We start from the raw sequence: 20916 nt of genomic DNA, 5'->3' as shown, positions 1-20916 counted from the left end.
CAATAATAAAGTCGTGTTGGCTACTAATACTCATTTCATTCCTAAAGTACCTACCATGTTCCATAAGCACTCTTATATAGTGCTGCCGACATTTTTTCCAACACCTTTGTCGGTTGCGGAGAAGACTCTCCATACACTGGACGTGAAAAGAGCTTTAAAATTTTACCTCCATCGCACTCGAAGCTTCAGAGACACGAGACAGCTATTTGTGGCTTATGGCCCTTCGGCTAAAGATAAACCGATCTCAAAACAAGGACTAGCCCGATGGGTGCGTCTACTATTTCCTTTTGTCACTCAAAAGCCGGAAAACCGCTGGAGAAGCGTACAAGGGCCCATTCGACAAGATCCACTTCTTCGTCGACGGCATTGTGGTCCGGAATTCCGCTGGGAGATATCTGTCAGGCGGCTTCCTGGTCGGTACCACACACGTTTACCCGGCATTATTGCCTCGGACAGCAACATGCTGATGATACACAGATGGGTCGTGCAGTCCTACGGCACCTGCTTCAATAAGGTAAGCCCCAGTTAAGGGGTCACATCCTTCGGCTAATGTACTTTGAAGTGGGATGTTTTCACTGTTAACATACTATAATGTGATGTTTTGCCATGATAAATATGCATTATGGTTATTGTGATATTGGTTTGCATACACACCTCCAATGTTGGGGGATACTGCTATACAATCTATTCTAAGCATGTGAATCCATGAAAGATCCAATGCTGGAGAAGGGAATAGTTTCTTACCTGTAACTCCATTTCTCCAGCATTGGTATCTTTCATGGATTGACATGCACCCGCCGGCCTCCCCTGGCATGCAAACCAGATGTCCCCCATACTACTTTGGGGGTCGAAATCTGAGGCAGCCGCGGGGGCGGGGCTACTTATACCTCTACCTAGTGGCGCAGGCGTACGCGGCCCAAAACGACGTAGATAGGACACAAAAGTGTCGAAATTTTTCCTATGGAAAAGGTCTATATAATTTACCGAGGATTCCCAGCCTGACGACGGGGAATATTCTAAGCATGTGAATCCATGAAAGATCCAATGCTGGAGAACTGACAAAAACAGCCTCAGTCCCCACAGGGTAATCCCCAGGGCTGCGGGGTGTGAAATATATGGGAACGAAGAAGTGATGATTCCACCCGGAGTCTGGACCAGTTTATAGATGGAAATGCTAAACTGGCCCATAACATACAAGCCAGCGTTGTAGATGGAGATTATCACAGAGAAGTGACAGTGGTCTTCTTCCAACCAGGGGGACCTGTACAACATCATCCCCCCCAGCCAACCAATAGCCCAACTGATATGTGAGAAGATCCTCATACCCAAGATAGAGGAGGTGGAAACAATAGATGAGTCCGAACAAGTAGATTCCATGTTTGGAAAAAGAATGGGGAGGGAACTCTACGAAGGAAACCCCAGGTTGCATGCTCCTAAAGGGCGGATCCGCTTCTAGAACAAGCTCAGAAGAACTTAGTGTCAGCAGTTGAGTGCTGATCTTTAAAGACAGCACACTTTGTAGACAAACTGTGGCTTCGATATCAGGTAGTAGTGAACTGAAGGGTGGAAGGAACCAAATCCCACCAAATTATAGCATTCTAGCAATTCCGGGGACGGTTCTGGATTTTCCCACTACAATTTGACAGCAGTACACATGGGGCTAGCGAAAATCCCCCAAAAGACTTTTCCAAGCAGGTTCTACTGGCCCGAGGTGTACATCTTAGTCAAGCAATTCAGGGCCAGATGTCCAAACTGCTAAAAGGCATCCCTCAGACAATGTGCCCGAAGCTCCACTGCCACCATTACTGAACATAAAAGTGCCCTTCTTCAGAATCAGCATGCACATATCCAGGCCCTTGCAGCCTTCACAGTCTGGCGACTGGTACATCTTGGCAATTGTGGATTATGTGACTCAATATCCCGAAACCTATCCCTTGATGAGCAACACCAGCAAAGACATTCTCAAGGTTTTCATATCCTTCACCTAGGTTGGCTTCCGAGTCAAGATCGTGACTGATCAGGGAAGCAGTTTCATGTCAAAGCTGATGGGACATATGAATGTTTTAGGAACATTAAAATCCTCTGGACCTCGATCTACCATCCTCAGACCGATTGTCCCGAACAGTTTAATCAAACCCTAAAACGTACCCTAAGACAGGTCACCGAAAATAAGAGAGTGGGGCTATTTGATCTCTTGGCTCTGTTCGCCATCCGGAAAATGGCACAATCCTCTATTGGTTTCTCTACATTCAAATTGCTGTATGGACGGAATCCCTGCAATGTTATAGATAACATACAGGAGGATTGGGAAGGAACATACAGCAGACAGACCTACATCCAATGGTGCAGAACGCACGTGAACACGTGGAGAAAATAGGACTCTGGTCAGAGTCCACATGCAAGATGCCGAGAACGGGCAAGAAAAGGCATATGATAAAGATGCCAAGCAGATGGGGGGCAAAGTGATGGCATTGCTCTACACCGCCCAAAAGAAATTACTAGCCCAGTGGCACAGATCAGATGTCGCAATGGTAGTTGTTATCTCCTCTCACCTACAGGGTATAGCAAGCTGATCAACACAAGCATCTCAACTATATCTTGTGAACAAACTGAAGGAATTGAGGCAAAATAGTAATCCCCAACTCCTGCGTCTGTATGCCAATAAGACCTGGGAGACTCTGGAATCAAAGTTCATGGGGGTGAGGGGAGGACTATTACCTATCCATTGACACAGATAAATCAATTGGTGGGGACATTAGGGAAGGGAAAATTCACCTCTACCTTAGACATGACTAAGAGCAACGGGCATATGCCCCTGGAGGAGGAAGCAAAACCAAACCCTGCCTTTTCCAACTCTAGGAGGCTTTTTTCTAGTTAACAGTACTTCGATTTGGCCTAAAATGGGCACTGGCTACTTTGCAAAGACCAATGACTGAGTCCTATCCCCATTTTAGACATTTGCTGGAGCTTATCTTGATGACATCGTCATGTACAGTATAACCTTGGAACATCATCTAAAACACTTAACCACCATGTGTGATCAGCTGTGGAATCCCATTTCACTACCTATTCGACAAAATGTTGTCTGGACCAATAATTCGTAAAGTACCTGGTGTTCCAGGAAAGAAATGGCGGATAAGTGCTTTCCCAATGAGTTAAGTTGGAGACAGTAAAAAAAGCATGAAGATGAGTCCCCAAGATGTATGTCCATGCTTTCCTTGGCATTGTAGGATTTTAGAGATTTGTTCAACATTTTTCAGAGAGCTGGTTCACTTATCTATAAACCAGTCAAGAGTCACCCAAACATTTATCCGATGAACCAATGGGAACAAGGAGCCTTCGACGGGCTGAAGAATACTCTTTGCATGAGCCATGTGCAGATTATGCCAGATGTCAACCAAGAACTCATTTTAAAAAGAGATTCTTCATCCATTAGTCTAGGTGCCATATTATCGTGGGTACATGATGGAGAAGAGGAGCCCATAACGTTCATCATTAGGGAACTCTTTCCCAACAGACAAAACTACCCAACGTCAAGCTGGATTGTTTAGCAATAAAGTGGTCCATATTCAGTTTAACATACTACCTAAGGGGCCCTCAGTATAAAATTGTCACCTATCGAACCCCATTGGTGTAGATGGTGACAAATAAAGACACCAACCCCTGCATTTTGAGATGGCTCTTGGTCTAACAGCCATACTCCTTCCGAGTTAAACATGATGTTTCAACCAAACAAGAAATGTTGATTTCCTATCCTGGTAGCTAGTGGTTCAGGGGGCGAGGAGGAATTACAAGAAAGGGTGGAGGTGTGTGACAAGGTTAGTAAGCCAACCTTGTCGGGAGAGGATGGGGACCCCTCTCAGTCTGGGGTGTGAGGCCTTCCAGGTTGGAAGCCAGAGCCATTCCTAACCAAGAGGGGGGAAAGGTGACAGTTGGAAGTGCCCCAGTTCCCATCAAGTTCCACCAAGCGCTTGGGCAGTACCATTTACTTCATCTCAACCTCTCAAAAATTGAGGTTCTTTTATTTCCTGCTAACTTCATTCTTCCCCCCTATTTCCCCCTTCCTCACCCCCCTCCCATCAGCATGCAACCTTGGTGTTATCTTTGACAACCCTCTCTCATTCCCCCTCCACATTTCTTTCACTGATCACGCTTGCTGTTCTGTTATGCTCTATTGAATATTCGGCCCGCCCTCACCTCTCTTTTCATGCGACCAAACTTCTTTGATCATATTGACTACTGATCAGCTGCTCTTCTTGGTCTTCCTGATTCTCAATTTGCCTCGCTCTGCTGCATATACAACTCATCAATTCATATTCTCTTTCTGTCCTCATTCCTCTATTTCCTCTACTCTGCAGTCTATATTTTTTCTTCCTTTTGAATCTCGTCTTCCCTTCCATTTTCTTTCTGCCATCCCCAAATGTATACACGGTCTTGCCCCCCTCTCTATCTCTCTTCCGCAATATCACTACTCCCCTTCCCATGTGTTGCGCTCCCAGAACCAGTTAATTCTTTTTCCGTAAACTCTCTTGTGCCTCTTCCAGTTTGTTCCTTTGCCTTGTTGTCCCAAAGTACTAGAATTCTTTCTCTGTATCTGTGCCTCTTCTTTTCTGCATAAACTCCAAACCAATCTGAAGACACAACTTTTATCTGCTCCCGCCAATAATTGATTGCACTTTTCTACTGTTTATTATTGCTTGGATTGCATAACCCATTTTGATTGTACATTTTCCCTCTAATTATTCCGTTCAGCACATTGGCATAAGCACTATACAAATAAAATAAATGCAAATACACTGTGAACCCCGCCTCCATAACTCTTCATAAAGATGTTGGCAAGTTTCTCTTTCCACTGCAGGCCACAAGATCTATCAACGGTCCAAGTAGACTGCCCATAATATGACAGCCTATAGAGCCTACAGAAAGACTGCTCGAGGGAGGGAGAGAGAAAGAGAGGGGGAGAGAGGGAGAGAGAAAGAGAGGGGGAGGGAGAGAGAGGGGGGGAGAGAGAGAGGGGGAAAGAGAGAGAGGGAGATGAGGGGAGAGGTGGAGTAGGGGGGAGAGAAGGAGAGGGGGGGAGGGAGAGAAAGAACCACTATGCATGTGGTGTGGGGGTCTAGTCGTTTTGTCAACGTGAGCGCTGTGACTGTGTCATGACGCTCACGTGCTCATTTAATAAAAGGGGCTCTGCTGGCGTTGCGAGGGCAGAGCAGCAGAGCCCCAGGAAGTGGCAACTCGTGTGTGTGTGTCGAAACAGGTTGTGGGCCTGCCACGTGGCCGTGGCTTTGTGTGCGGTGCGGCCTGTGTGCCCTCGGAGCCACGACCGCTGTGGACTGGGGGTGACACCCCTGCACTGTGGAGCCTGTGCCCGGTGACTCTGGGCGCCGTAGGGTGCCTCCCTACACGAGACACGCCGGTTGTCTACCGACGTGTCTACGCCATCGGGTGATCCCGACGGCATCTGTGGGCTGCCCTGGAGACCGGAGGCAGCCCACAACACTGGTGACGAGGAAGTCGCACCGCCTGCTGACGTTCGCAGCTGGCGGGCGGGCAAAGGACCTGCGCACGCGGCCGCAGTCGGCGGCCGTGTGGGGAGAGGCGTGTGGTGGCGGCAGCATTGCAGGGGCTGAGGGACCTGCAGGGGTGTTGCCACACAGGTCGCCTGGCCCTACCTGGAAGAAGCGGTGTACTTCTCCGCTCGGCCGGAGAGGTCTGGCCTGCGGCGTGTGCCACGTGGGGGCCCAGGCCCCGGAACAAAGGAAGGGGGCGGGGCCTAGAGATTCGGCCTGCGGCGGAACTCTCAATCAAGGCAGCGAGTGTATCCGCAGTGCCCCGGGCTGCCGTCGGTGAGAAACTTCATTTTCAAAAAAAAAAAAAAAACAATACCTGGCCGGCCAGGGGAATCCCCGGGTGGAGAACACACCGGTGGTTGCCCCGGAAAAGGGGCATGGTCCAGCGGCAGCCATCAACAAGTAAGGGGCATGGCCCCAGCGTTGGCCTAGCCCCGTCGACAAAGAAAAGGGGCGGAGCTCAATTGCCTGAGCTCGACACCGACGTCGGCAAGGAGTACATCCCGCCTGGGGCGAGTGAGGATAGGACACCCCTCGTGCCCCGTGCCGCATCTGGGTGAAAGGAAAGAGAACTGCTGGAAGAGGGGTGTCATCCAACCCCCACAGTAGTACCCAACAGGGCCCTAGGGGTTGCGGCTCCACCTGGAGTGCTTGTGCGCCCTGGGCAGGAGAAACCAGGAGGCCCCGGTGAAATCAAACAGGGGGCGGGGGAAAAGGGGTCAAACTACCTGAGGCCCAGGACTGCGGGCATCCCTCTACGCCAGTGACTGCGGCTGGTATTCCCCACAATACCAAACATGTCGGACGACAAGGGGTTATGTCGGGGTCAGCTGGCACCGATACCCCATTTCGATGTCCTGGGTGCGCCTGCAAGTCTGGGGGCCCGGTGGGTGGCATGGGTGGAGAACCTGGAGTTATACTTTGCTGCAATGGAGATCAAAGAAGCAGCCAAACGTCCAACACTCCTATACTCTGCCGCACTGGCAGTTCAGAGGCTGCTGAAGACATTAAGGCCCCGAGATCAGTCATACGACGCACCCATCGCAGCCCTGAACGAGTATTTCAGACCCATGGTCAACAGGGACTATGAACGGTTCAGGATGAGGTGTGCGAGGCAGGAGGAAGGGGAAAGCCTTGATGCATTCCACGGGAAGCTGCACGGAATTGCACTCTCGTGTGACCTGGGGAATTTCGAGGAGGACGAGATCCGGGCGCAGATCATCTATGGCTGCAGCTCCACCATCAAGCAGGTTCTGAGGGACCCAACACTGACCCTCGATCGAATATTGGAGCTTGGCCGGGCCCAGGACCTGGCAGAGGTGCGGGCCTCGGTCATGGACTCCTCTAGACACCACCTAAAGATGGAGGTTCCCATGCCGCAATTGAAGGTTGAGGAGGTGGCGGCTGTCGGCAGGTGGCCAGGAGGGAGAGTGTTGAGGAGTGGAGACTAGCCGAAGAGAGACCCCAATGCCACCATATGTCATCAGTGTGGGTGGGATCTTCCACACCCGCAGGACTGCCCGGCGATAGGACAAATCTGTGAAAGGTGCAGGAAAGGAGATCACTTTGCACGAGTGTGTCTCGCTCCAACCCCAGCTGGCATGGTGGGGGCATCAGGGGGGAATGATGCGAAAGGGGGAAAGACCTCCAAGGTGGCAGCGGTCCAGGTGGCGGAGAGTCCCCGAGAAGCACTACATGATATGGGGGAGGTGGAGTACGAAGAGAATATATTCCTCTTGTCCTGCAGCGGCGCCGGGGGCCAGTTTGATCCCGGGATTTTCTGAGTTGGAGGAGCCCGTTATAGAGCCCCGTGGTGTGAGGACTGGAACACACCTGTTTGTTTTGCAGTGTCAAAAATGTTTGAGTTTTAGTAGCTTGTAGGTGGTGCGCGGACTGGAATGCACCAAATGTTTGCGGTGGGTCTTTGATTTTGTTTGTTTATAATAAAGGAGGGATGTGGTGTGGGTGTCTAGTTGTTTTGTCAACGTGAGCGCCGTGACTGTGTCATGACGCTCACGTGCTCATTTAATAAAAGGGGCTCTGCTGGCGCTGCGAGGGCAGAGCAGCAGAGCCCCAGGAAATGGCAACTCGTGTCTGTGTGTGTGTGTGTCGAAACAGGTTGTGGGCCTGCCACGTGGCTGTGGCTTTGTGTGCGGCGCGGCCCGAGTGCCCTCGGAGCCACGACCGCTGTGGACTGGGGGTGACACCCCCGCACTGTGGAGCCTGTGCCCGGTGACACTGGGCGCCGTAGGGTGCCTCCCTACACGAGACGCTGGTTGTCTACTGACGTGTCTACGCCATCGGGTGATCCCGACGGCATCTGTGGGCTGCCCCGGAGGCAGCCCACAATAATGCAGAGCAGCAGAAACCATGCACACCTGCAGGGAAAGTGGTGCACCTCCAACTGACACAAGCACATGCTGCGAGCAAATCGCTGCAGCGGGACTCACTAACATGTACTATTTCAAACCTGCTGCGGCGTGGCTCCTGGCATAAAATTAAGCAACACTCAACATTCACTTTGGACCCAGCTGCGGCACTACTCCCGGACACAAGCAGGAACATTTTCCAATGTGGGGTGTCATCATGCCTGCACGGCTGACCTGCGCAGCAAAAAGGGGCGGGGCTTGGCACCTTTTTTTATGTATTCCGATATCTCAACACCCCCTGTGTAAGTCAGAGGAGAAAGATCGCAGACCAGGAGTGCAGAAGGAGGAAGGCTTGTGGACAGGAGCATAGAGGCGATTTGATATATGATATGATATGGCATTTATAACGCGCCTATACACAAGCGTTTCAAGGTGGTGTTTCAGTTGATCAGAGCAAGTGCTACAGTGTTGTTAATGTGCATGTATGGCAAATGAATGAGTCTTAGTGAAAGAGTAGAGGGTGAGTGCAAGGTGGCTGAGTAAAAGAAGGGTGACTGAGTAGAACAGGGCTGTCCAACTCCATGCCTCGAGGGCTGGAAGAATTTCGAATTTTTAGGATACCCCTCATTAAAATCCATGAGTGATGTGCGCACACTGATTCTAAAATTATGCAGAGACATTGTAAGGAGACACAGAAAGAAAGTGGGTGGAGCTGAAGGGAGGAGAGTTGGCAAAAGAGGGATGCCTGGGGTAAGGATGGTCTTGCTTTCTCTAGATGAGAGAGGGTCAGTCCTGGAGTGTGTTTCAAGAACTAAAAACCTGAGAATCCACTTTGGGAGTTGGTGTGTTATTGAGTACACCTGTGACACAAGGATACAATACACACATGGTTCCTATAGTCCGAAAGTAACTGACAGATAAGCAAGGTAAGGGCGGCACACAAGGAAGAGAGCTAAAGGTGAGGAGAAAGATGATACAGAGGAAAAATATTAAAAGAAGTGAGGAATTAATTGTGAGGGGTGACATGAGAGAGGAAGTGTGGTAACGACACTGTTCACAAAACCACAGAAGCTGTATGACAAGAACCACCCACCTTGGTTGGCATGGATGCGTGGATTATACCAGGAAAGAAAATTTAGGAGGTTATGGATGAGTAGGAGGTTTTCTTTGGGACTGAATGAGGTTACTGGCTTTCTCCTGCTGTGTTTCCAAATACTCTCAAGGCCATGCATACATATCGCCCATACATTTCAGTTCATAAAGACTTGAGTACACGCAGAGTAATTAGGAGTGATGTTAGCGAAGGTGTCAAGTGAGCTTAGGAAGTTTTACAGTTAGCACTGCACAAACAAGCAAGCCTATGTCCAAGGGAAAAGCGTTAGCACACAAGTAACATTAGAGATCACACACATTAATCTACGAGAAAACATACTACTAGATGTGAATATTGTATAAACAGAACCTCATTAGAAGCACATATATATCACCTCTGCCTATAGTACGCTTTGGCGATACTAAGCTCTGGTCCACTGGGAATCCATGAATGCCATTAAAATCTATGGAATACAGACAACATGCCATTTCCTTTCAGTAAACCTTGTGAAGAGTGAACGCTCAACCCATTGTCAGCATGCGTTGATGCAGGTGGTGGCTTGGGGACTGAGCAGAAACAAGACACAAGTGAATTGAGCGGGGACACTGGGGTGCTATTAAAGAAATCAGGAGCCAGGAATAGAGCTGGAACGCTGTTGTGGAATCAGGGAGCCAGGACTTGATAGCTGAGGGTCATGGAGGAGCAAAGGAATGCTGAACAGAATTGGAGGCTACAGGAGGGATAAATGCAGCCTTGCACAGTTTCAGCCACCACGCCCGTGCTGTGCAGATGAAAGCCTTAATTGCCAGCAGAAAGCATGGGTGAGGTGGCGTTTGTATAGCATCCTCCGGCATGTTGGTGTTTTGCCAGGGATTCTGGGTAAAAAAGTCCTTGGCCCCATTGCAATTCTGTTCTTGGGTTTACAAACCGGTTGTTGGAAGAATATGTTCTTATCACTTTGGTCCTTCACTCTTCATCACCATCACAGTTCTCACAGTAATCTTTTATAGGTAAAAAAAGGTCTCATGTGCATGTCGGGTATAAATATCATGTTTTTTAAATGGAAACCCTTGTTTTTCATTAGGAGTCCTACCTCATTGCCAGAATGCATCCGGAGCTGAAAGAGACTGACGAGGCCTCGTTTGAGATCCAAGATTTGGCTGTTGCCTTCCAAGATCCCATAGAAGTCCACCACCTGCAATAAAGAATCTGTTTTAAGACTTTGAAGGCTACAATTCCTGACTTTGCTAGCACCATAAAATGCTGCAACGAGAACTGTTTATCATTGCAAAATGTATCACTGTAAGCTTCTTTGCACTTTGTTGTCCTGAGTATACTAGAGATAGAGACTGAAACGAAGTAGAGTGGGCTGCATCACACCTTTGCTCCTATTTTAGTCATGTCAGGTAAGGCATGCCCTTGGGAAGCGAAGCCTCAAAAATCTACCAACTTCCTGTGAATCATCAAAACGGCATATTGACACGTTAATCAGAATACAAATAAAGTAGGCCCCTCAACAGCACAGCACCAAACAAACAATCTCATGACACTCAAAAGTCCTTTCATCAAAATGAGATGCTCACATATTAGGGAGCAAGGAAACACGGTTTAAGGTAGAACTGGTTTATAGTCAGAGCTTCTGGGGAGATGCTGGGACAGGGATATGAAACAATCCACAAACATAAGGCATCTCAGGGAGGAGGAAGGAATACGTCACTTACCTTTAACTAACTCCTGTTCTCCTTGATTGTTCTCTTTCATTGATTCTCATACTGTAAGAATATTCCCTTTCATCAGGCTGGGAATCCTCGTTAGCAGAGCAGTTTATTTCTAAGCTGTTACTTCAGTCACTTTAGTGCTCTAGCCTTGTCATTTTGGGTCATACTGTCCACAGGTAATAGAAAGGGCTCCATTAGCTTCACCCCTGGAGGCGTCATTCAGATTTTGGCATAGCGCACTGACGAATCTCAGGAATCCGTCACTTCACCCCAGTGGGGAGCCGTTCCCTGTGAGGCTTAGGGAGGTGAGCCTGTTGTGCAATACCCTCCCTAGGGGTAGAGGCAAGCGGGATTTCACTGGGAGAGACTTCCTCCTCTAGGGACAAGGACTCCCGTTCTTATGAGGCGCATGTGTGATTTGTACAAACTCATCCTTAGACCACTCAAATTTCCTCATTAGAGCGCTGAGAACAGAGGCACATATAGAGCGGAGAAATGCGGGGAACAACCGAATGGGGGGAGAGACTGAGTGTGGGGAGCGTATGAATGTATGGAACATATGAGGGTGGGGAGTGTATGAGTGTGAGTAGCGGATGAGTCTGGAAAGCGGATGGGTCTGGAGAGCGTATGGGTCTGGAGAGCGGATGGCTGAGTGTGGGGAATGGCTGAGTGTGGGGAATGGCTGAGTGTGGGGAATGGCTGAGTGTGGGGAATGGCTGAGTGTGGGGAATGGCTGAGTGTGGGGAATGGCTGAGTGTGGGGAATGGCAGAGTATGGAAAACGGCTGAGTGTGGGGAATGGCAGAGTATGGAAAACGGCTGAGCGTGGGGAATAGCTGAGTGTAGGGAATAGCTGAGTGTAGGGAATAGCTGAGTATGTGGGAATGGCTGAGTGTGGGGAATGGCGGAATGTAGGAATTGGCTGAGTGTAGGGAATAGCTGAGTGTGAGGAACGTACATAATATGCATTGATATGCGGGAACATTCGAATGAACATATATCATACCACACCTCACGCATACTCTCCTCTTTACACCATCACTCAAATAGAACACAGGGATACTATGACACCATTCGGTATAACTGTTCTCATATCAACATCTCCCGCTCACTCCCCATCACTCTAAGTAACCACCGCTGGTTTAACACCCCCAGCCAGGCGTTTCTCTTCAGGCCTAACGCAGCCACTCTCGAGCTGGATTAATTCTGCCAGAGCGTACACATTCTCCTGACCTCTCAACCACCACACCTACCGCTAAGAAGCAGCTACCACAATAACCCTGCACCAGCTGCACACATACTCTGTGCGCACACGCACCTTTTGTCTCTCTTCACCCTCTCTACTGACTCGAACCTCGGTTCCCAAGGGCGTTCAACCTACCAGCGCCTTCAGACCATACCAATGGTATATAAGGCGCTATATAAATGCAAAATACAATACAATACAATACAATTACCACTGTCTTGTTCGCTAACCCCTTTCAAACTTGGTGTAATATTCGATCATACCTGGAAAAGAAGCTGTAACGCTCACCTGATTCCCGCAGAGGCGCCGGTCTTGACTGGGCGAATACCGTATCTTCAAAGGTGATGTGTAACACACCGTTGGCTCTTTGGGCTGGACCTCTGTGCACTGTATGTCTGACTCGAAGAGTAAGATGTCTGCAGATAGAAAATATGGGATTAATGAACTGGGGTTATTGGGTGTCTCTCTCTTCTTCCCCTTCTCTTCTCCTGTAGAACCCCAAAGGTTAACGCTCTCACCTTAGGTAAGTGAATGCCGAGCTCTCCATCTGCCTCGGGGCAGGGTGCCGTAACCAGTTTCTTCACTGGATAAGGGTGCAGGCCTCTTGACCTCAGAGGACTGCTGTCCGTCGTTTACTGCACAAACGGTAAGTTCCGAGTATTTCAAATGTCTTTAAAAGTCTTTTGTAATGATGTCTCTTGTTTTGCAGGGTTCCGGCGATGGCGGATGACGGGCTGAAGTGAGTTGAGGATGGAACCCGTGTGAGGAATAGAAGCGCCTGGAAGCACGTAAGTAAGCGCTTGTTGCCTGCTTCACGATGCGCACTAACTGTCCATTTATCTTGCAGGTACAAGTTCGGAGCTGCTGAAGGGTGCCGGAATACCCACTGGGTTCGGCGTGGGAAGGATAATGGCACGTGAGTAATAAAGTTACCCAATGTCTTTAAACGCACCTTCTTTTGTCTTTCAGATGCGGGATGCAGCGCCGAAGGCCTCCGGAGCGTGCGAAGAGTTGGTAAGCTTTTGTCTTTCAGATGCCGGAATGCAGTGCGAAGACCTCCGGAGCACGCGAAGAGTAGGTAAGCCTTTGTCTTTCAGATGCCGGAATGCAGCGCGAGGCGTTGGTGACAGCCGATGGACCAGGTAAGAGAAGCGCTGTCACTGAAGACCGTAATGCTAACCTGTTCTTTCTTGTCTTTATAGGGGTTGCTGAAGACTGGATTCAGGATGGTAAGCCTTTTTCCCTTAGGCCCAGGATCAGATGCAGAAGACACGATGAGCGTTCTGCTGCAGAGGATGCAGAATAACGCAAAGCAAGATTCATCCATCGGGTGTGGTTTAAATAGCCTCCTGTAGTGCTTAGGTGTCTCCTTCCACAGCCACGCCTAGGTAAGAAAAGAGTTCCTGCTTTCCAGAAGAGTTCCAGTGTTCTGAACCTAGGGAGTGGCTCCTGCCCCACCCAACAGGAAAAGTAGTCCCAAACAGAAGAGGATTAGAGGCTCAACTGGCAGGTAAGTAAGCAGCATGGTCTGCTGCAGGTAAGTCCACCCAAGCATTATGAGCCCGGCGCTTCCAGCGCTGGGACTGGGCATATTTATGAGCCTGGTGCCACTGGCGCCAGGACAGGGTCCAAAAGGTCCCAATTGGGACTGGTTGGCACTCGGAACCTGGGTTATGGGTCTGCTTCCAAGGGAGTTGGGTAAGTCCTGACCTTTTGGAAGCAGAGATCATGACAGAAGCAACCTAAAGTTTATATTTAGGGGATGCAATCTCCATGATTGCCTTAACCGTACTGAGTTTGGGACCTGCACCATTCTCAGACAGGTTGTGACCTATAGTCCACCGTGCATTTGCCAACGGTGCATTTGTCTAGTGTCAATTTCAGACCCACCCCTTCTAGTCTCTTCAACACCTCTTTCAACCTTGAAACATGTTTCTGCCCTGTCACAACCCTACACCAAAATATCATCCTGATAACATTTGACTCCATCCATACCTCCAAATATGCTGTGCATCACCCTCTGAAACACACTTGCTGACGAAACTAATCTGAATGGCATCCTGACGCACCTAAAAAGCCATACGTGTGTGATGGATGTGAACATGTTGTAAGAAGCTGGGTGCATTCAAATCTGATGGTATGCTGACTTGTAGTTTAAAAGGGAATACATCGGGAGCTGGATGGGGTACAAAAGGGGCTAGACCCACTATTGGTACTGTTCGGAACTGAAACGACGGAGGAGCAATGGGAGAGGCTGCCGCATATGCCGCACTACATTCTGCTGGCGGCGAGGGCATGTTTGGCGTGTGGATGGAAAAGAGACAGCCTCCTGAGTAAAAGAGAATAGGCAGCCAAGACAGTAGATCTATATAGGATGGAGGAATTAATGAGACTCCCACAAGGGCTATGGAATGGTCCCCGTTCTTGGAAAAGTATGACCCTGAACATTTACGTGAGGAAGGAGAGACTAGAAGAGCGGAAGGCGGGCTGGCCTGAAAACTGTTGCTCTGAGTAGCTAGCCCGTCCGGAAGGAAGTAAGTGCTGGAAAGTGCGAACTGAATGGAGGGGAATTGGAAGGGGCCCAACGTCGAAGGACACTTGTTCTAACTTGGGAGCCCCTGCCTACACCCTCAGACTCCTGATCTTGTTAGCAAACTCAGACACAGAGTCTCCGGAGGGGATAACAGATATTGCCCTAACACGGCCAGCATACAGTTTGGGGTTAGGTGGGGGGGTTTACATTTGGTTGGGTGGGGGGCAGAAAACTAGAAAAATAGTTTGGTATCTGGTAATGATGGAAATATTGGCAGGTTTCCTACGTTGTGCTGTATTTTTGTTTATGCTAATAAAACTGAATTTGAAAAAAAGGAATACATCTTTCAGCCAACTAAGTCAGTGATAAATCCGCCCATTGTGGGCAAAGAAAACCTCTCTGACTATATTTTTGTGATCTCCCTTAGTTATATGCAAAGTTGGATGCCCCTATTGTTTTACTTAACTGCTATGATGGGGCTGACCCATTCTGATGCCTCAGTGCATTCAATAAAACCCGCTCTTATTTGATCAAGTTTCAATTCAACATCTTTCCTGAACGACATGGGAACAGACCAGAGTTTGGCAACATAGAGAACAGCACCCTTTTTGGGTTTAATTATATGTGTGAAGCCTTTATGACAGTCCACACAATCTCTAAATACTTCGGGGGTCCAGTTGGCCACATCACTTTCACTGAGAACCTCAATCCCTGACACTTCATTACTATTACCATTGCGTACCTGCTCTGTGGCATTGGGATCTAGTTTTATCCCAATCAAGGCTTGAGAACTCCAAGACAGAAGATTGCCACTCATGGTTGTTACAAATACTCGTCTGACTGTGCCCTTTCCTTTGAATACTAACTTGGCATTCAACTCACCAATGATCACGATAGAGTTCTCACCAAACGTGTGTGCTCTAACATTGGCTTCCTTCAACACACCTTTGGAAAGCTCTTTTTCAGACTTCTTGCTAATCAACGTGTAGTCAGCCCCGCTATCAACCAGCAATTCTATGCCGACACCATTAACTTTAATCGTTGTTTTTGGTTTCTGAATTCTACCTTCACAAATTGCATTGATTACCTGTACTACATCCAATCCATCAAAAACGTCATGATGATCGTCATCATCAATATTTTCACTGACCACTCCAGGGCGGCTGCTTCTCAACTTGCAGCAATTTGCCAAGTGACCTTTCCTACCACAAAGCCTGCACTCTGCATATATGGCAGTGCACCCTCTGTCCATTGACAACTGCTCTGTGCTGCCACCCCTGTAACAGTGCTTGGCTTGGCATGTGACTTGCCGATACCTGTTCCCTCTTTGCGGAAGAAAGTGTTTCCTCTTCCCTTCTCTTTGTCCCTCTAGACTGGACCTCCGTCTCCAACAATCTCTCTCTTAAATGAAGTCTTTCTTAACTGACAATGTGTCCCTACATACTAGACTAGTCTCTGGTGATTCCGCTGTCCCTTTTCCATTTTCTCTGCAAAGTTCCACTTGCTTTTCTATTTCCACGGCTTGATCAAGGTTAGGGTCTTTCTCCCTCCAAAAGTTCCTCTCATGTCATTCGAGCAATTGAGATCATCAACTGGTCTCTCAAGTGTTCCTCCTGGCTGCATAGTTTGACTGCCAAGCCTCCCAGGACCGTTAGGAACGCTTCAATGCGCTCACCCTTCTGCTCCCTGGTAGCAAAACGATATCTGGTAAGAATTTTCCTTGATCTCAAAATGTCCATCTAGCTTGAATAGGCTAGTTTCAAAAAGATTGAATGACCGGCTAAGGAGGTCTTTTCAGTATTTCTTGTCCACCATATCCCAAGCAATGGTAGAGTAAGGCATGCTTAGTTCAGAACACAAACAGCTAGTATAAACTTGAGGAAATCTTCTTTCCAATCTATCCATCATATAGCAGGCTCACCACATCCCTGGGGCAAGAACAGACAGGTCCTGGGATATTTGCCATGAGTTTAGTAACTTATATATCTGTATCAGTAACTGTATGGGATCTCTTCAATGCCTTCCCCTTTTTGTCTTATTATGAAGAAATGTTTCACCGCTCACAGTACTAAAAGCAGTAGTATTAAGAACACTTCTGCATGCAATTGTAAAACATCTTTAAAAAAAAGAGTAAGTAATAGCTCCAATAACATTAATCCACTGGGACAAAGAAGATTCCATTCTCGCGATCTTCATGAATTACTGCTACGAAGAGAATGCTAGGTGTACTCTTCAGGTGATTTTCAGTTTGGTTACAGTGACAACCAATATAAACAAAGTGAGTGTAAATGGGTCATTTCCTCTAGGCTCTGTTTTCAACCGATAACACTCACACCCGGATCAAGCGGCTCGCGGCTTTTGATCGACCTCTCGCTCGTGCTGGCTCACTACTGCCTTGTTGTCCAAATGTGACCCCACCCGGCTCACGCTGGATCCCTTACCAGTCACTGTGCCTTTGTTTGTGGCTTCAGACATCCAGCTTCCTCGGGGGCTGTGGACGAAGCAGCCTTGCTCGGTTTCCTTGACTCTGTGCACCACCGTCTACGGAGTTGCCAGATGAGCAATAGGATGCTGCACTTGCCACTGATTGTCAAAGGGTCCGTGGAATACCAGCTGTGCTGTCCTTCAAAAAATGAACCACACTTCCTGTGCTGGCTTCCAATGCCATGGGTTCTGTCTGCCGCTAGCATCCACCGCAGCAGCTCGTTGCCACTATAATGACGTGGAAGAGTCTCTCAGGTAAGGCAGATTAAAACAAAGATTACATTCTACTGACTGCAATAACATCCTACATCCTCTCTCATCAGGATCAACTGACTCCTTCCGTCAAGATCTTCACCCAACATTCCTGGGTTCCACCCTAAGCATTCTGATGCAGTCGGAGTGAAGCATATTCAAAGTTCCATTGGGTATAACAAAATATACATAACACGCCCATTCTGCAATGCCCTCCCTAGGAGTAGAGGCAAGAAGGACCTTACTGGGAGAGAAAGAGTAATCATGTGAAAGACGGTTGAAACCTTGAAGGAGCCAGTATCAGTAATGTGTGACTTAATAAATGTAGTTACTAAGAACCGCCTAAGGATATTTTAATGAACTGAACTTGGCGAAGAACCAGCTCACAGGAGAAGAAAGTCATTCTCCTCTACTTCTGTTGTTCTAATAGTGGTAGGGTAAGTATGGATTAGTTTGGACAGTGGACTGATCTTGAATTGGACTCTCACTGACAACTGACGAGCACCTTAGTAAGTTTTGTTATGTATATAAGCCCTTAGCATAAGGAAACAGAGGAGTTTTCACTTTTCATTTGATAAATATCAGCAGTGAGATGGAAAATCATAGTCTGTGTAAAGTAGCAATATGAGCCAAAAAGAGCAAAGCGTGGTAGGCGGGAGACTCGCATGTGAATCTATGAAAATATTTCAAATCATGGACCATATACAGAGTGCAGCAAGCGCTCCGCAGGAGAGAAAGGTGAACCAAAGAAAACAGGCTCATTAAGGTGAAATGCTGAAGGAACTTTTGCCACAAACGAAGGGTTGGTGCTTAGTACCACCATGGACTTGTGGAAAACCAGGTGGGACAAGTAGGGAGCTTTGCCGGAAAAATCCTGAATTTTACCTGAGCATCTAGCAGACACGGCGACTAGTAGAGCAGTCTTTCAGGACAGGAACTTGAATGGAACCTTATGCATAGGCTCGAAGGGCGGTCTCATGAGCCTGGAAAGGTCGACATTCAGTTCCCGGCCCGGAACGGAAGAGGCCCTTGAGGAATGTATTGACCAAACAGACCACACAAAAGGTGCGGCAGAGAAGCAGTGTTAGAAAAGATTTCATTTTATATGTAATTTTCCCTCCAGTTGTACTCCCCCCAAACTTTTTGCTGCTGTTTAAACACCTTAGTCTGACTTTGCCAGGGGAGCACAGCCTTCTTCTGCACTCCTCTGGGGTTTAGCTCACTTTTTATGTGGAAACTGACATGCCCTTAAGACAGGCAGTGCTGGCAGACTTTGTCTCCCTTAGTCCTTTTCCAATGTTGCAACTTTTCTGCAACATGTAACAAGTGCACAATGTACCTTACAGTACAGTGCATTGTACGTGGGTCTCCTAGTTATTTACAAAGACCTTACATACTCTCGTAGGACTTTTTGGGAGATGTGCAGATGTGTGATGGACAGGGCTGGTGGCAGCTTATCTTTTCATATAATTGTAACCCTTTCCTGCCATTTAAACCGCGTTAACCGCATTTGGCACGAATAGGTGGCCTGGCTCCAAAATGGCCATGCCCCAAGGTTCTTTGTCCTGTCCTTTGGCCATCTTGCCCCTTTGCCTTCCCCAGGTCGAGCCGACTCGGGTCAGTCCTTATTTGGTCATGCAGTTTCCCGCGAAATGCCAAGGTTTTGCAGGCTTTGTGTGCGTGCCTCCAGGATGTGGGTTGGGGTGTCTGTCCCCAATACACACCCTGGGTGCCAGAGAGTCTGGAGTGCTGTGAATGCCTGGGACCACTGACGTCTGTGATTGGTCCACGTATGGAGTGTGTGTATGTGAGCAGATCTTCCATTGGGGTCCTCTCCGGTTTGGCGCGAAAGGAAGAGGAGGCCAAAAACACCCATACCATGTCAATCTCTGGAGTTCTCACTGAACGAAAGATAGGATTCAAGTATCCTTAAACTAAGAAGCTGAGTCGAAGAACCACTGGAAGGTTTGGCACCCTGAGCCTGCCGTCGTCCCGTGGGACCCCTCTGCATCTTGTCATCCTAGAAGTTCTACGAAGATGCTTCCACCCATTAGAATAGTGGGACCAACTATTCTTGGCACCTTCACCAAAACCTGCAAGTAAGCCTTCTCAGAAGTGTCCCTGGGCCAACCAGTGGGCTGACCATCTTACGCAGGACCTTTGCTCTGTCTCCGCCGTCGTTTCGAGGAGGCCCTCAAAACTTGGTATACTGCTAGCTCCATGTCCCTGGCAACTTCACACCAAATTTTCAAACACTTGGCATGCCCAGGTCTAAAGTGAGACGAGTGTGCCAGGACCGGAGTAAACGTGGTTACCGTGTTGCCCAGCCACGGCGACGATCTTTGCAGGTGCACTGCATTTGTGATCCTCTTGCCCCTGAAGCCTGCCGCAGTGAAACTGGCCTGATCCATCCATCAGGAGCAGAGAAATTGCCACTGTCCCATTTGGGAATCGTTGTATCGCCGATACTGAAAGCCGCAGAGATGTCCTTTTTGTAGCATTTGAACCTGCAGCCGCAGTGGACTCACCTGGCGAAGTTTGGTCCGGAGTGCGCCTGGGGCCGGTGAGTAACCCTAACCTTAACCAGTGGCCCCTAGCACCTCCATCTGTTTTTACGCACAAGTGGCCCCTGGGGGTCTCTCTCCTTTCCACTGCTAGTGCAAACTAGCGACCTATTCCCGAACCTTGGAATCACCTCTGCCTTCAAGTGGAGGCCCTCCTCGAATAGTGGGAATTTATTCTTCATCGACTCACCCACCTTCCTGAGCTGCTAGAGACCCCTGAAAAGATCCCGTTTTGCACATTGGAACAACTGCGTGCACCTGCACTACATGTACTATTGAGCATATTGCTCCTCTTCTTAGGGTTTGGACTGCCTCTTAGTTAGGTGTGTGTTTGATGTTGAAGGGGACTAAAGACTAAAGCTCCCAAAAAAAATCCTCGGCAGGTGAGTGCTTGTGGCTCGACCTCCATTTTGGCCTGCAGACCCCCCTCCCACCGCATCCCGAATCCCTCCCCGAGCGTGTCCCTGCTCCCTCCCGCCTCCGAACCCGCCCACCGCCCGTGATTGGTTACTAGGCTTCCGGGCCCAGGGTCTAGCGACCCGCGCTGCAGGCGCTCACTGCCTCCCAAAAAATCCTCGGCAGGTGAGTGCTTGTGGCCCCGACCTCCAGTTTGGGCCTGCAGACCCCCCCTTCCCACCGCATCCCTCCCCGAGCGTGTCCCTGCTCCCTCCCGCCTCCCAACCCGCCCATCGCCCGTGATTGGTTACTGGGCTTCCGGGCCCAGGGTCTAGTGACCCGCGCTGCAGGCGCCCACTGCCTCCCAAAAAAATCCTCGGCAGGTGAGTGCTTGTGGCCCCGACCTCCATTTTGGCCTGCAGACCCCCCCTCCCACCGCATCCCTCCCCGAGCGTGTCCCTGCTCCCTCCCGCCTCCCAACCCGCCCACCGCCCGTGATTGGTTACTGGGCTTCCGGGCCCAGGGTCTAGCGACCCGCGCTGCAGGCGCTCACTGCCTTTCACCAACCAAAGCCCGCCTCTCCTCCTCTCCCAGCACCGTTCTCATTGGTCCCTCCAGCCTTTATCACCGGTCCCCCCAGGGCAGCCCTCTGCCCGGCAGCCCCCAGCGGCTAAGGGCCCCGAGGCCAAGGG

General features: G+C 49.1%; 1 protein-coding gene across 2 annotated transcripts in view; it reads right to left on the bottom strand.

The window, feature by feature from the left end:
* The window catches only part of LOC138472520 (microsomal triglyceride transfer protein large subunit-like), a 1457683-nt gene that overhangs the window by 1177616 nt on the left and 259151 nt on the right, over positions 1-20916 (bottom strand). For both annotated transcript variants that reach the window (XM_069610748.1, XM_069610747.1), the window contains one exon: positions 10126-10227. In XM_069610748.1, the coding sequence (XP_069466849.1) occupies positions 10126-10227 (102 nt within the window). The remainder of the gene's footprint in view (positions 1-10125; positions 10228-20916) is intronic.

The sequence above is a fragment of the Ambystoma mexicanum genome, chromosome 8 (genome assembly GCF_040938575.1).
Source record: "Ambystoma mexicanum isolate Mex_15411 chromosome 8, UKY_AmexF1_1, whole genome shotgun sequence".
Classification (NCBI taxonomy): Eukaryota; Metazoa; Chordata; class Amphibia; order Caudata; family Ambystomatidae; genus Ambystoma; species Ambystoma mexicanum.
The sequence above is the reverse complement of the archived record's forward strand: the minus strand, read 5'-3'. Positions and strand labels throughout refer to the sequence as shown.